Genomic DNA, 14,040 nt, shown 5'->3' on the forward strand with positions numbered 1-14,040 from the left:
TCACCTTCACAGGAAGACCTTAAGGAGTGAGATCTAACAGGGATGAGCAGGATGTGTTAAACCTGTCTCCAGAAGGATGTCAGGTATGATGGCCTCATCACCCCTTTCAGCTCGGCATTTCTGAGATTTCTAAGAATCCTTCACCAAACACAATGTGCCTTTCTATGGGGTTAAGATGGAATTGAAGCTGCCATACTTGAAGGATCACTCCAAGATCATTTCAAAATGCTATAAAGAAAAGACTTGTCAATACTTAGAACAATAGAGAGAAGAGCAAAACCAACCCAAATCAAGATATGGGGGAGGAGAACAAAAGCCTCAAAAACAATACAATAGTCAAACAGACAAGTGTTTCCAGCTCTGAGCCTATCTTGGTGTATGGTCTGCAGCTGGTTCTCTGTAGGCCAAACCAGGTCTTTCAGGATTTACAACTGGGTTCAGCTGTAATACACTCTTGAAGACTAGATGCCTTGTAATACCTTGTAGACACGAGTCTACCTGTTCAGCAGAGACAGCATCCCTGAATGAGGCCTGCAGTCCACCCACACACTGCATGGGCAATATCCCCAGAGGACATGAGGCACTGAGTGTACCAAAGACCTCAGATATTGCTGATGTGCTACATTTCAGCTGGGAAACTGTTCAACCAATAAAACACTAACCACAAAGTTTAGTTTTACTGGCTTCAGTGAGGTTTCACAAAAGGACTGAACTAATTCAGTGGCAGACCACTGCAAGATAGGGCAGTTCATCCTCTTCTCTCCTCAGCTCCAGCCCCACGCTAGTGCAGTGCATTCTGAACTCACTGAACAAGCATGGAAGTGCTCCTTCTTTTCACTGCTTTAGTTTCCTTTTGGTATAGGGACCCAGGGCCAGAGAGCCCCAGAGCTCTTTACCCAGTGCAGGGTAAAGAGCAGGAGCACAAAGGAAGGAGAGATAGATCATTGTCACCCAGTCTGTTCTCCTTGCTGTTCCTTTCTGTCCCCACCACTCAGTGCTCATCAGCATCTATCCATCACAGCTGACAAGATTAAAAACTTCTGGCAGGGACAGGATGGAGCGGATCAGCTTGTGACAGAAACTGTTCTGTCTTCTGACAGAGGATGGAGAACAGTTATTTTCATCCCTCATTCCCAAATTCAACATAAATTATATTTACATGGCAGAAAAATCCACTATTGTGACACAGGCAAACCCAATGATAACTCTGACACAGGGCATAATAAGAGTATTATTAACCCTATCCTAGAGTATCAATTAAAGGCAATCTGCTGGAATACAGGATAGTTAAATACTGCTTTTGAAAAGGCACTGAAAAGTTAGGACAGTGTGTGGTTTTTCATTTATCTGACCAATATACCTCCATAAGAGAATAAAATTAGTCTCCCCAGTCTGCAGGAGTTTTTTACTATCTTCAAAGTGAACAGGACTTTTCAAAGCTAATAAAACAAATGAGTTTTGTACCTCTTTCAAAGGAAGGAGCCTTTAGCAGTTCTTTATAGAATGAGTAATAAATGGCACTGTCACCCTGAAATGTAATTTCTCGTTCAAGTTCCTAGAAAAAAAAAAGAAATTAATCTCCTGCAATCTCTTTCCAAAGACAATATATTTCCAGATAGACCAGTTTTGTAACATGGTACATGGTTATGACTTCACTGTACATCTTCAAAATATTCCACAAAACATTAATCTTCACAGCATTTCTACCAGGTACATAATACTCTCTGTAACTTAGCAAACATGCTTGGAATCAGAGCAACTCAAATCCACATTGTAAGTCAGCACAAAATCCACAGGATCTTTTCATATTCACAAGCCCAAATTTCATTCAACTTTCTATACTTCACTTAATAATGGAGTTCTTAAGAAAACCAAACCAAACCAAACCAACCAACCATAAAACACAAAAAATCCCCCAAAAACAAAACAAAACAAAAAACACTCCAAAAAGCCCAACACATATTCCTGTTGAGTAGCTTCTGCAATCCCAGTATGCTTCAGTTACTTTTTTATATTTTAGAAAGGTATTTTAAGGATAAAGGGTGACATGGAAAAACATACAAAAGCATGACAAACCACGACAACTGTTAGCAGGAGGAAAAAAAAAAGAAAATAAAGAAGACAAATAGAAGCTGTTTCAAAGACAGAGGCCTCAGCAGAAGGACACAGGACTGCAAGTAGTTTCAACATGACATGGATCAGATTTGATTTCAAGGACACAATTTGGCTTTTGTTTCAGTAGTTTATCTTTACCTGCCTGCTGGAAAACCAGAATTTCCGTTCATGATATGTGGAGAGGTACACAGCATACATCATCCCACTGGTGACTGCCGCGAGACAGCCAAAGAAAAGCTTTGCAAAACGCTGGATTAACATATCTGAAAATGAACAGTGGGAAAGATAAAATAGTCCAGAGCACTGAGAAACAAACAGCACAGCCTAAACACGACTCTTACTTCTGAACAACAAGTGAACTTACTGTCATGAGAATTATCATACCATCAGCAGCACAGATACATTGAAAACTGGTTTGTTACTCCCGTCCTGTAGTTTTCTTTCCCAGTTGTTATCATGGTTTCACAGACAAAATATTCAACACACTACACTGCAAATTTTCTCCAGCAAGCTTTGTTGTCAAATGAATTCCAAGAAGGAAAAGCCTCTTCCAGATAAACAGAGCAAACTCTAGATTCTACCCAAAACACCACAAACTTCTTAAAGACATTAACAGACAGAGGTGGTATACTGCATCTAACATAATTTCTGAGACATTCTATTTTCCATTCTGTTTTTGAATATAAGAACAAACGGATCTGAATTTTACCAAACTCATTCAAAGGGTGTCTGTCTACTACACCTGTATCTCCTTTGAGTTAGTATGTACTTTTAACATAAAAGCTTTTGGTAGCTTGGTGAGCACTTGCCTAAAATTATACCTAGTTTTAGTTCTGTTTCTTGAAAAGCTCAAAGGACTTTTTGTCTGTTCTTGTTTCAGTACCATTACTTCATGGTACCAGCTTCCAACCAGAAGATCATTCCAGAAACAATAAAAATATTTATTTGTATGCAAATAGTAATAATAAATTTCTTAACTCCCCTGCCTCTACCTCCTCAAGCCTGAAACAGTCCAAGACTACCATTTCACGCTCCAACGCATAAAATGTCATTATTAAAGAACTCCAATGTGCATGCCTGTTTTCCCTCAAAATATTCAAAAACCTAATTCAAAGTAAGTGTGTTATAAATTACTGTGCTACAAATATCTTCCCATAAAATGTAAGAGAATAATGAAAAAAACAATCAAAAGTCAGCTAAAAATTCTGTAGCTTACATTTTGGCGACCTTCCCAGCTTTGAATTTTCTTTGTTTCTCTCCTCTGGAGCCATTTTGTCAGATTCTGTGCAGTTTTGTTTCTTTCTCTGTCGCAGGTCTGCTGCCCCTGAAGACATTTTTTTTAAGTTATTGCAACACATAAAATCACATAATATTGCAATACATAAAATCACACTGGGAAATCCACACAGCAGCAGGTAGCAGCCAGTTCCTGCTACTGATTCAATCCCATGGATGATATATTTGACAAAGACTCAATTAAAGGATGTCATATGCCCAACTAAAATAATAATATAACACCACAGAAATCAATTCTTATGTTATTCCTTAGAAAAAACGACAGTTAGTATTCTCTTGAGGCCATACTCTGGGATTACCCAAAAGCCAAACTGGAAGCTAACTGGTTTATTCCATTTGGTGAACACAAATGAAGAAAATCAGTAGTTTAGATAAGTTGATGCAGACACTGGGAGAAACTGGTGCCAATTCCTCATCCTGGTTTTTCTGCAGCTGTAGCAGTGTAATACAAAAACTGACTAGTCCATTACTTTTAAATTGAGATGCCTATTATTTATATGGCAAAGGCTTTTATAAAGTAAATGTAATATCACTTTTTTCCTGCCTTTGGATCTACTGGAACTAAGCAGATTTATGAATATTTAGTCTAACACATAATTTAAAAGCCCAGTTAGCTCAGTCACATAGATCACATCACAAGACCAAGGGCTTCTGTTCACTTTTTTGTGAGCAGCAGCAGCAGCAATTTGAAGTCCTGGTCCATTTATTTTACAGTCTGAAAGGCAATGAGGCTAATTCACTGACTGCAGGTCTGTGAATACAAAAAGACTCATTGCAAAAAGTATTTTATAATTCCTATATTAAAGATATTCCACAACATTTACATCATTCTGGAAGTGTAATGAAAAGATTTAACTGTAATTCACGCTCCAGAATTTTTAGCTCTCCTGCTTGACCTACTCTCCAACATTGCTTGAAATTTTGCAGCCACCAATTTTCCTCTGGACTTAACACAGCTCCTTCATAAATCCATCCAACTTCAAACTTGAAGTGTCAACCTTCACACCCCACAACAAAGCTTTTAAGTACTCTGGTTGTATATTAATTACTTCAATTCTAATTCAGTCTACTTTTCATTCCCGGCTATTAAATCTAAAAGTTAGAAACTAGAGAGAGAAATATAAATGGTTAAAGTGATGTCTGCCTGTATAGGACACCAGTGTCTTAACAGAGCAAATTATAAATCATTCTGAGCAAACCAAGATCTCAATGGTAACATTTTCATGAATGAACAGAAAATGTCTACCTTCTTAAACAAGACAAGAACTGGAAAGAGTCTAAACAACACAAGGCTTAGGGTGTTCAGTATCACATTTATCTTCATGCCAATCCAAAATGAAATGTACACCAGCATCTCTTAATGACATGTATATGAGAAGTTTATCAGCAATGCAAACACCAAGCGCACTGCAGTTAAAAATCATTTGTACCATGCAAAATAAAGCACACTGGAAGAAAATCCTAGATCACAAAAGTGGGCAGATATGTGCTTGGAACGACAAGTGAGTGCCCCTGTCATTCTAGTTATGACCAAAGCAACAGCACTGAGAACGCTGGAGGAAAAGGCCTTTGCTTCTCTGGCAGAGAAGTGAACCATAGCAGAAGTGTAACAAACTTATAAAGTATAGCATTTCAAGTAGTAAGAGAAAGCTCCCAAAGAAGTAACAGTTTAAAATTCTACTTCTGAAACAACATCTCAATCAGCAAAAGATCTTCACCTCGGTTTTGAAGACTGCTCAACATATTCTGCCTCAAAGCAATAACACAAAAAGATGTGAGTTACTTCTGTTTCTTGCTGCTGCCACAAACAAGAAAAATGCTGTTTTCACTTCAACGAATCCTTCAAACAGAGTGATATGAAAGTCAAACAAGGTAACAACTAAGAATTATCTAGAATTTTGAACTGATGACACAGCCTCTAGTAACTCTCTATCCAGCACATAATTTTTTATCTGCTTCTCATCTGCTTACAGAGAACTTATAGTTCCCTGTAAGTCCCCAGTTCAAACAAGTTCTTGTTCAGAAAACATGCATTCCACTTATTTTTGTGTTTCTACTGCAGAAAAACATAACTCATTCCTATTTTGTGCCACTATACTTATCTACTTTCCACCTACTAATTGAGCACTGTCTGTAATTTTTGTCTTCTCATTTAAAGAATGGTAAGATAGAGCTGGGAAACATTCAGAGAAAGGCCATGAGGGTGATTTAAGTTGTGCAATGGCTTCCACACAAGGAACAAGGAAGCAAATTGAAGATGCCTCAGTCTAGAAAAGAGGATGACCAACACAAACATGCCAGACGTCTACTAGTTAGTGAAGTGCACAAACACACTGACTAGAGAGCAGTGATTCACCTTTTCTAATACAAAAAGTTCTCAAACAAACCTAATGAGTCATGCTAAAAAGAACGAGCTCATTGCACATCACCTTCACGCAGAACACTCCTACTGAAAGAATGTTCTGTAAACCAAGAGTTTGCACAGATTCATAAGAATACGGACACAGTTGTGGACGACAAGCAGCTGGAGACTCCTAAACATACAGAAACCATGTGCAACTCAGAAAGTACCCCTGCTGAGAACAGCTGGGAGGCTGGAATGTGCCATGGGACAGATTTGCATATGCTTGTTTTGCTCCTGCATTTTTCTGGGTACCTATTAACAGTTTTGTTTCTGCTGATTTCTCCAAGAAAACTAAATGCCATCTCATAACCCCTAAATAGGGGGTTTGCACTGAAAAGACATGGAGAAAAATGCTTGTGTAGGGGCTTAAAATGAAACAGAATCTCAGAATGCACTGAATTGGAAGGTACCTGCGAAGATGATCCAAGTCCACTTCTTAACCCTGCACAGGACACCTCAATCATCACACCATGTGCCTGAGAGCACTGTCAAAGCGCTTCTTGCACTCTATCAGGCTTAGTGCTGCGTCCACTTCCCTGGGGAGCCTGTTCCAGCGCCCAACCGCCCGTGGGTAAAGAACCTCTTCCTAATTACCAACCTAAACCCTCCATCCGCAGCTTCAGGCCATTCCCTCGGGTCCTGTCACTCGTCACCACAGAAAAGAGATCAGTATCTGCCCCTCCTCTTCCCCTCCTGAGCAAGCTGGAGGTCTCCGTCAGTCTTCTCCAGTCTGACCAAACCAAGTGACTTCAGCTGCTCCTCATACAGCTTCCCCTCAAGGCCCTTCACCACCTTCGCAGCCCTCTTTTGGATGCTCTCTAATACTTAACGAAACGAGAAAGAAGACTGACTAAAACATACGGAAGGATGCCCAAAGAGAAAGCACACTCACAGAAGCATCCACGGAGCCCACAGATGCTGCCCCGGGCGCTCTGCCCACAGACAATGCCAGGCGAGGGAAGAGAAAAAGACCCCAAGTCCCGCAGAGAGCGGCCCGGCCTCCCTCTTGGGGCTGCAAAGGACGGGCTGCCTCGGGCTGGGCTGGGGCCCGAGGGGCCGCCGGGGCGGGCTGGGCCCGGGAGGCCGCCTGTGTCCTGCAGCCCAGTGCTTCAGCTCCGTCCGTGCCTGGCACAAACCGCGAGGGGCGGCCACACCGCCGGCCCGAGCCCTCGGCCTGGCCTGGCCCCGACCGCCTCCGCCCGGCTCCGGCTCCGCGGCCTGAGGAGCCGCCCCTCACCTTCCTCCATGGCCGGCCCGTGCCCGCAGCCCGCCGCTGGCTCCCCCCGCCGCTCTCTGCGGGGCGACGCGTCCGCCCCGCCCGCGCCGCCGCCCGCCTCCCGCCGGCCGCGGGGGCGGGAGCGCTCCCGCATCCCCCGGCGAGCGGAGCGGAGCGGAGCGGCCCCGCGCTTCCTCCCACCGCCGGAACTGCGGCTGCGGAGCGCGGCGGGCGGCCGGAGCCGAGCGGCGGCGCACCGGGACACAGCGAACGTTCAGGGCCACAGCGGGCGCGCCGGGCGCCTCTGCACCGGGGCACAGCGAATATTCCGGGGCACAGCGATGTACGGGGCACAGCGGCGCACCGGGCGTTCCGGGGCACAGCGGGCACAGCGGACGTGCAGGGGCGCACCGGAGCGCTGCCGGGCGGCCTCAGGGCTCCCGTGCGGGAGCTCCGCGGCACCGCTGCCCGCCCCGCCGCGCAGCCCCAAGGCGGCACCCCCCGGCAGCGCGGCCGCGGTTGGTGCCGCTCCAGAGGGACCGGGCCTCCAGAGAGCGTGGACAAGAGGAGGCTCGGGGTGACCCTAAGGCTCTCTACGCGTGCCTGAAAGGAGGTTGTAGCCATGGAAGCGTCTTTTCCCGGGCAGCCAGGGATAGGAGGAGAGGACAGGGCCTCAAGCTGTGCCAGAGAAGGTTTAGGTTGGATATCTGGAGGAAATTTTTCACAAAAAGGCTGATTAGACATTAGAACGGGCTGCCCAGGACGTGGTGGAATCAGTGTCCCTGGAGGTGTGTAAGGAAGGACTGGACGGGGCACTTGGTGCCAGGGTCTAGTTGACATGGTGGTGTTTGGTCAGAGATTGGTCTCGATGATCTCAGAGGCCTTTTCAAAACTAATTGATTCTGTGATTAAAGAACTGGTCACTCTTCTATGGAAGAGGTTTGTGGGAATTGTCCCTTGGAGGTTTGTGGGAATTGCCCCTTGGATGCTGCATGTCTCCTGACCTACAGTCAGGCCAATGGCTGAGCAGCTGCTGGAAAACTGATTGCTTGTCTGGCAGCTGCAAGGAAAAACTAAACCAGTATCTGTGTCGTGTTGGAGTGTAAAATGAGATTTATAAGTTTCCTGGATTTTTTAATAAAATCTAAAATACTTCTGCAGTCGTTGATTTATTGAATAGTGAAAGGAATTGCTTATGTTTTTAATGATCCACAAATTATCCATTGCATTTCTAATGCATCGTGTTCAAGCTGGGTTTTTTGTTTGTTTGTGTAGGGTTTTTTAAAGTTACTGGAATAAGCAACCATAATCATTGCAATGAAAAGAACAGTAATTGTTTCAAATATTTGTGCTCAGACCATCAGTACATGGACAGACATAAAATAAACAATTGCTTCATTGTCCTCTAGATGTTTTTTCTTACGCCTTCTTTGTACCTGTTGTTTTATAGTGTACCTTGTTGCATTTATTGTGCAGCTTCAGTTTTCTTCTGATGCTCCAATATGGATCATCCCACACCTTGATTTCAGTAAAATTATAAATGCATATCAAGTTATTTACATGCATAGTTAGCAGAGAAGTGAAAAATCCAGCCTGCTCACTCAATTTTCCTTTTTTCCTAAGGAAAAAAATTGCACATTTGAAGGTGGGAGAACCAAAAATAATTTTTCATGCAAGTTTCTTTCTCCCAGAATGCACATGCTGAAATGATTGTTAAGGTAATGTTGAAAATGTTATTACTGTTGCATTTCAATCTTCCAAAATACGTTCCTCAACTAATATATGAAAGTTATTCCATTTGACAGCTTATTATGTGGCCTAAACATTGTGCTGTAATACATTACAATGAATAAATACGAGGATGTTGTGTTCTTTTTCTAAGCTTTCTCTGTACAAACATGCATCATGTATCTGCATGATGGCATTTGTTCTCTGTTTACATATTATTTCTAAGCCCTGCAGACATAATTTTCCTTTTTATTTACATGTTCATGGTACTGATGCTTTCCAGTTTAACAATCATTCTTTCTCTCCTTTAGAGATTGTTGACAGGAGACAGACACAGACCTTAGTGTAATGCATTAATACTGGGCATGTTTGTTATTACACAGAATTTTTTAAAAATATGTAGTTGTTTATTTTGTAAACAAACCAGGTTATATTTTTGTATGTTAAAAATCCCGTGCCTAAAAAATTTGTAAAGTTTCAATAATCAGGTAACAACTGTGGATATTTCACCCATTCTACTAATTTCAGCCTTTTGTAGGGTTAATTTTCAGGCTGCTAACTTATGGTTCTGGATTCTCAGTATCCAAAGGTTTTGCTTATTTTAATTATTTCACATTCTTCTCTCCCCAAAGCTGTATATCTTCTATCAAAGTGTAAAAAAGTACTGCCTACAAAAGTGTTTGTGGGACCAGAATTTTGCTTAAAGTTGGAAAGGTGTGCGCTCCCACCTGATACAGGGACTGCAAAGGAATAAGTGAGGGGATATTGAGGGATAGTGATAATGTGGAAGCATTACTGAAAACTGGACCTAGAAAGTCTTAAGAAAATTAAGTTACACAAAATATATAGAACCTTTGGGATTTTTTCCCACCAATTTAATTTTTTTCCTATCTTATTTCAGCACAGCTTCCATTGGTTTTGATTGCTTGAGTTCATGCCTGCCTTGCCTAGGATATCAGTGAGCCAGGTTCTATGGTCATCTGCTGTATTGTAAAACATGGAAAATACCCATTAAATCAAGGGAGCTGATTTAGATTTGGACTCTGAAACTGAGCTGTGGACATGGAAACATGCTTTGTCTCAATTCTCTCTTAGCTTCAATCCTCTGGTGGTAAATCTGTGTTTTGTTTTCTCCTAAGGCCTTTGGAGTTTCTTTAAACAGTCCCTCCGCAGATGGAAGACACTACAGATGTGATTGCCATGACCATCTTCCTGTTCTTTCTACCCTGCCTCTTGTATTTACTGTCCTTGAAGCAGCATGAGATCCTGCATATTCATTTTCTTTGCTTCTTCCTGTCACTCCTTGTGCTTCCCTGTAATCTAGAACTAACTCATGTCACCCTGTGTTTAGACATGTGTGATGCTCGACAGCCTCTCATCCTGTACACTTTCTCTTCTACGTCCTTCTAACCATCTCATCATCTTCTCCATCCCTTTTTTTTCCTCTCTCCATCCCACCTGAAAGAGTTCCTTCTCTGTGTTTTCACCCTCTTAAATGGCATTGATGCTTATCACAGTTGCCTTTATCTGACCTGTAATTTAGTTTCTTGCTTTTCATCTTACTTTATAAGACAAAGCCATGTCAGCTGACTAATTGCTGTATTGCTCCTGCAGAGCACTGTATCAGTAATAAAGTCTTGGTAAATGGACTTCAGGAGAAAAGTCCTGATAAATGTTTGTTCCTTCAAACACACACAGACACAAACACACACCCTTAGTGATGTGACTTGCTTTCTGTACTACTTCCCTCTTTCTGATCTTGCTCTACTTCTTGTTTGTGCTGCAGGTGAAGTTCCCCAGAGCAGGAGGCTGACCCCTGTATTTGTGAAATGTATACAGAAATAACAGTAAGGAAGCATAACTGGCTGATAGCTGCCTTGCCCTCCACATGGCCTCTGCTCTGTGAGGAAGCCCATTGCTCTGCAATTGTCTCTGTCCTTTCCTACACTCCTTTTTTCTCCCTGAGCTGTCTCTTTGACTTTTATCCAAGGATAAAGCCCTTTGAGGTGGATGACTCACAGCTCTGCACTTGCTTTGACTCATACTTTGCCACCTAGTATATTGGTCAGCTCTTACTAAACTGCATTTAGGTTGTTTTTTTTTTATTACTAATGACAACAACCCTTGCTGCCCACATCTTTGATTTCACTGTAATTTCTGCTGAGTCAGAGTTATGCTTGTTTTCTCTATGATTGGTCAGAGCTGTATTTCCCCTTTCTCACTCTTCCCAGGTTTGATACTCTTTGGTTTTTTAAACATCCCCTGAAGATTTCAGAGTCTGGAGGCTCTTTTGTCTCTGGTGCCCAGCTGTTTGGGCTGCATTTCTGAGGGTGAAGGTGCTGGTCCCCACACAGCCTGCCCTGCCAACATGGAAAGGCAGCCTCATCCCTTGCTTCCCTGTGCAGCATCCTCACCATTCATCAGCTGCTTGACCAGCAGCAGCACATTTCCCAGCTTCCAGTGGTAACACACCTTGAGTAATGGCAGAGAGTTGGTGTCATCACACAGGTGCTGATGATGAGGGCTTAGCAAACACTTCAGCTGGTACAAAGCTAGCACCAGAATTCAGGCCTCTTTTCAGGCACTCTTGTCCCTGAAGTGCAGGCCTAGCATGACTGGAGTCACTGAAACCCCATCCCTGGTACTGACATCAGCAGGAATGACTGATTGCATCTAGGAAATTGCTCTTGAAATATTGTGCTGGCCTTTTTTATATAAGTATTTTTCAGAGAAGTGGAGCAATATGATCTTTAATATATCTTAATGTCTTACTAAATACACTGGTCAGGCACATCTCCTATCCCAACATAGCAACCAGCAGTCTTAGCCCCACATTCTTGTCTGACCATGTTACAGCTGGCAGAAGAAGGGGCGATGTCACTGCTTTTGATGGGTTTCCAACTTTAAGCAGGAAGCAATTTGGCCTGATACTTGAAGATTATAAATCAGTAATATAAGTCATAGTCCAAACACTAAGCAGACACGAGATCCCTTCTCAAAAGCTGCATCTAGTGTTATTAAAACAGCTTGGGCTGAAGCAGCCCTTTGCAGCTGGCGCTGCTTTTCACTGGAGTGAGTAGAAATTACTCCAGCACAGGCAAAATGCACTCCTACCAGGCAGGTTAGCTATTACCAAGCTACTGCTTGTCTGCTAGGATTTCCTAGACAGCAGAAAAAGAAGTGAATGGGACTATACTTGGCAAGGGATGGGAGAGTGCAACTTCCATCTGGGATGCAGATTCTTGACTCTGAAGCAGCTCTGATAATCCCAGCTGTAATTTTCCAAGGAGGAAACATAAGCCAGGCCATTTGTTACAGAGAAGTGTGATTCCTCTAGAAGGGCAGTTCAGTTTCCTCAGCTTTTTTTCAATCCCAGCCAGCATTGCCAAGCTTTGACTTCATTTCCAGAGCTGATGCTTTCCAAGCCAGGAGTTGTCTGAGTTGAATGACCCCATTTGAAATTATTAATTTTACCGGTATCAGCCTGTATAACTGCTTTTATGAGACACGGGGCACTATGAGAAATGCAGAGAACAAACAGACCTAGTGTGTGAGCAGGATGCCTGTCACTGTGTAATTATGTATAACTGTTCAGTTACATAGATGCTTTTCTTGGGAATCACCAGTGACGGCAGCAAGCTTTGCCTGTCATGTTTTGGCTAGTTAAAGCACTGATTCATCACACTTTGAATACTCAGTTTCCTGCTTGTTCTATGTAAGTGGATTACTGCCTGCAATTTCAATAGTAATTAATGAAGATGAGAGATAGATCCAGTGATAAAACTGGGTTGTCTGAAGAAGTGGAATGATTTACTCCACTTGTCAAGTCTCACAGTGTTACTAGAATATCACTAGCTTGTTTGCAGACTGATTCATCCTCTTCTTGAAAGATGCGTTTTTATCAGTTGGGGTAACAAATCTGTGCATACAAACCATGATTTGACTCTTTTGTTCCTCCTCCATGTGAAATATCCCCCTCCTTCCCTTTATGCCACTCACCTTGGGCTCATTTTTGCAGTTGCATATTTCTTCTTGAGCTTCTACAAGATGTATCATTAAGAAACTGTTCTGGTTTAGGGCAAATTTGGGAGAGAATCTCCAAAGGTGGGGGGGGGGCCTCCAGAAAGCAAACCTACATGGCCCCTCCCCACAACCGGAGGGAAGAATTCCTCGGAGGGAAGTGGAAAGAACCTGTTTATTTAACAGGCACAGCACCCCCAGGACACAAAATGAATAATACCAGATGACACCACTCTTTCACCACTCTGAAAAAGATGACAAATTCAGAAAGTCTCTCTCAGGGGTGGTCGCTCTGTTCTCAGTCCCTCCGGCGCTGGGGCAGCTGCTGCAGCCACAGGGTGCAAACACTCGGGGTTCCCAGGTCCCAGTCTGGAGCAGGTTCTAGTAGGTCCAAAAAAAGGAAAGGAGAAACAGTCCAGGAAGAAATTTGGATTGTTTAGCTAAACTAGCTAATAAGCAGAAGCAAGAGCAAGCAGAAGCAAAGCAGAAGCAAGAGCAAGAGAGAGAGCAAAGCGAAAAGCAAAAGCAAAAAAGCAAAAGCAGCACCATGTACTGCCCCGTCTCTGTGTCTCGCCAGCCATGGGGGAGCGGCTGATAAGAAACCAAAACAAAACTTTCACTCTTCAGAGCCAGTCTTGAAGGCACAGAACATGATATCCAGCATAAACAGAACACATGAATGGGGATACAAGCATCATAACGTCAGCCTAGGACAGAAACTCATGGAGAAATTAATTTATGTACAGTTCAGATGAGCAAAGAGTCAACATGTTGGTGCACAGTGCTAGTGAAAGTGCCAAATGTTTGTATGGTTCTTGTGATGGGAGAATCTGATGAAACCAGGCTTTGTAGTTGGCCTTAGCTGGCTGCACTGTTTTTTTTCCTGTGTACATCATGTTAGAGTAATTTGTTAAATATCCTTCCCAACTTTACATAACTCTGACTTTACAGGAGAAGAGTTGGTCCTGCCCTAGGAATTGCAAGAAGAATGATGTTTGTTGACAAAGGTAGATAATATCTTCCTCTTCAGTGAGTCACGATGTCAGCAGCAACAACTTGGACAGGAATTGACAGGAAATTTACGCTTAGTCCTTGAACTCTGTGGTTTTGGCAGAGATTTGACTGAATGAAACACAAAGTGACAGAGGGAGAAACCTGGACTCCCTCCCAGAGGGAGAGTTGACTTGAATTGCTCGGTCATGGACTAGCTTGTTTCATTCACAGAAAAAATTCTGGATCTTAAGAGAGACTACTATAGTAT

General features: G+C 42.9%; 1 protein-coding gene across 2 annotated transcripts in view; it reads right to left on the reverse strand.

Annotated features, from left to right (window-relative positions):
• Nucleotides 1-7,196, reverse strand: part of DPY19L4 (dpy-19 like 4) — a 33,655-nt gene extending 26,459 nt beyond the window's left edge. For both annotated transcript variants that reach the window (XR_004981729.2, XM_036399690.2), the window contains exons 1-4: nt 7,053-7,196; nt 3,332-3,439; nt 2,254-2,378; nt 1,465-1,555 (exon numbers count right to left, since the gene is read on the reverse strand). Coding sequence is in view for 1 of the 2 variants with exons in the window: in XM_036399690.2 (XP_036255583.1) it covers nt 1,465-1,555; nt 2,254-2,378; nt 3,332-3,439; nt 7,053-7,185 (457 nt within the window). In the remaining variant the exon portion in view is untranslated. The remainder of the gene's footprint in view (nt 1-1,464; nt 1,556-2,253; nt 2,379-3,331; nt 3,440-7,052) is intronic.
• Between the last annotated feature and the right edge of the window lie 6,844 nt (nt 7,197-14,040).

The sequence above is a fragment of the Molothrus ater genome, chromosome 1, assembly GCF_012460135.2.
Source record: "Molothrus ater isolate BHLD 08-10-18 breed brown headed cowbird chromosome 1, BPBGC_Mater_1.1, whole genome shotgun sequence".
Lineage (NCBI taxonomy): Eukaryota > Metazoa > Chordata > Aves > Passeriformes > Icteridae > Molothrus > Molothrus ater.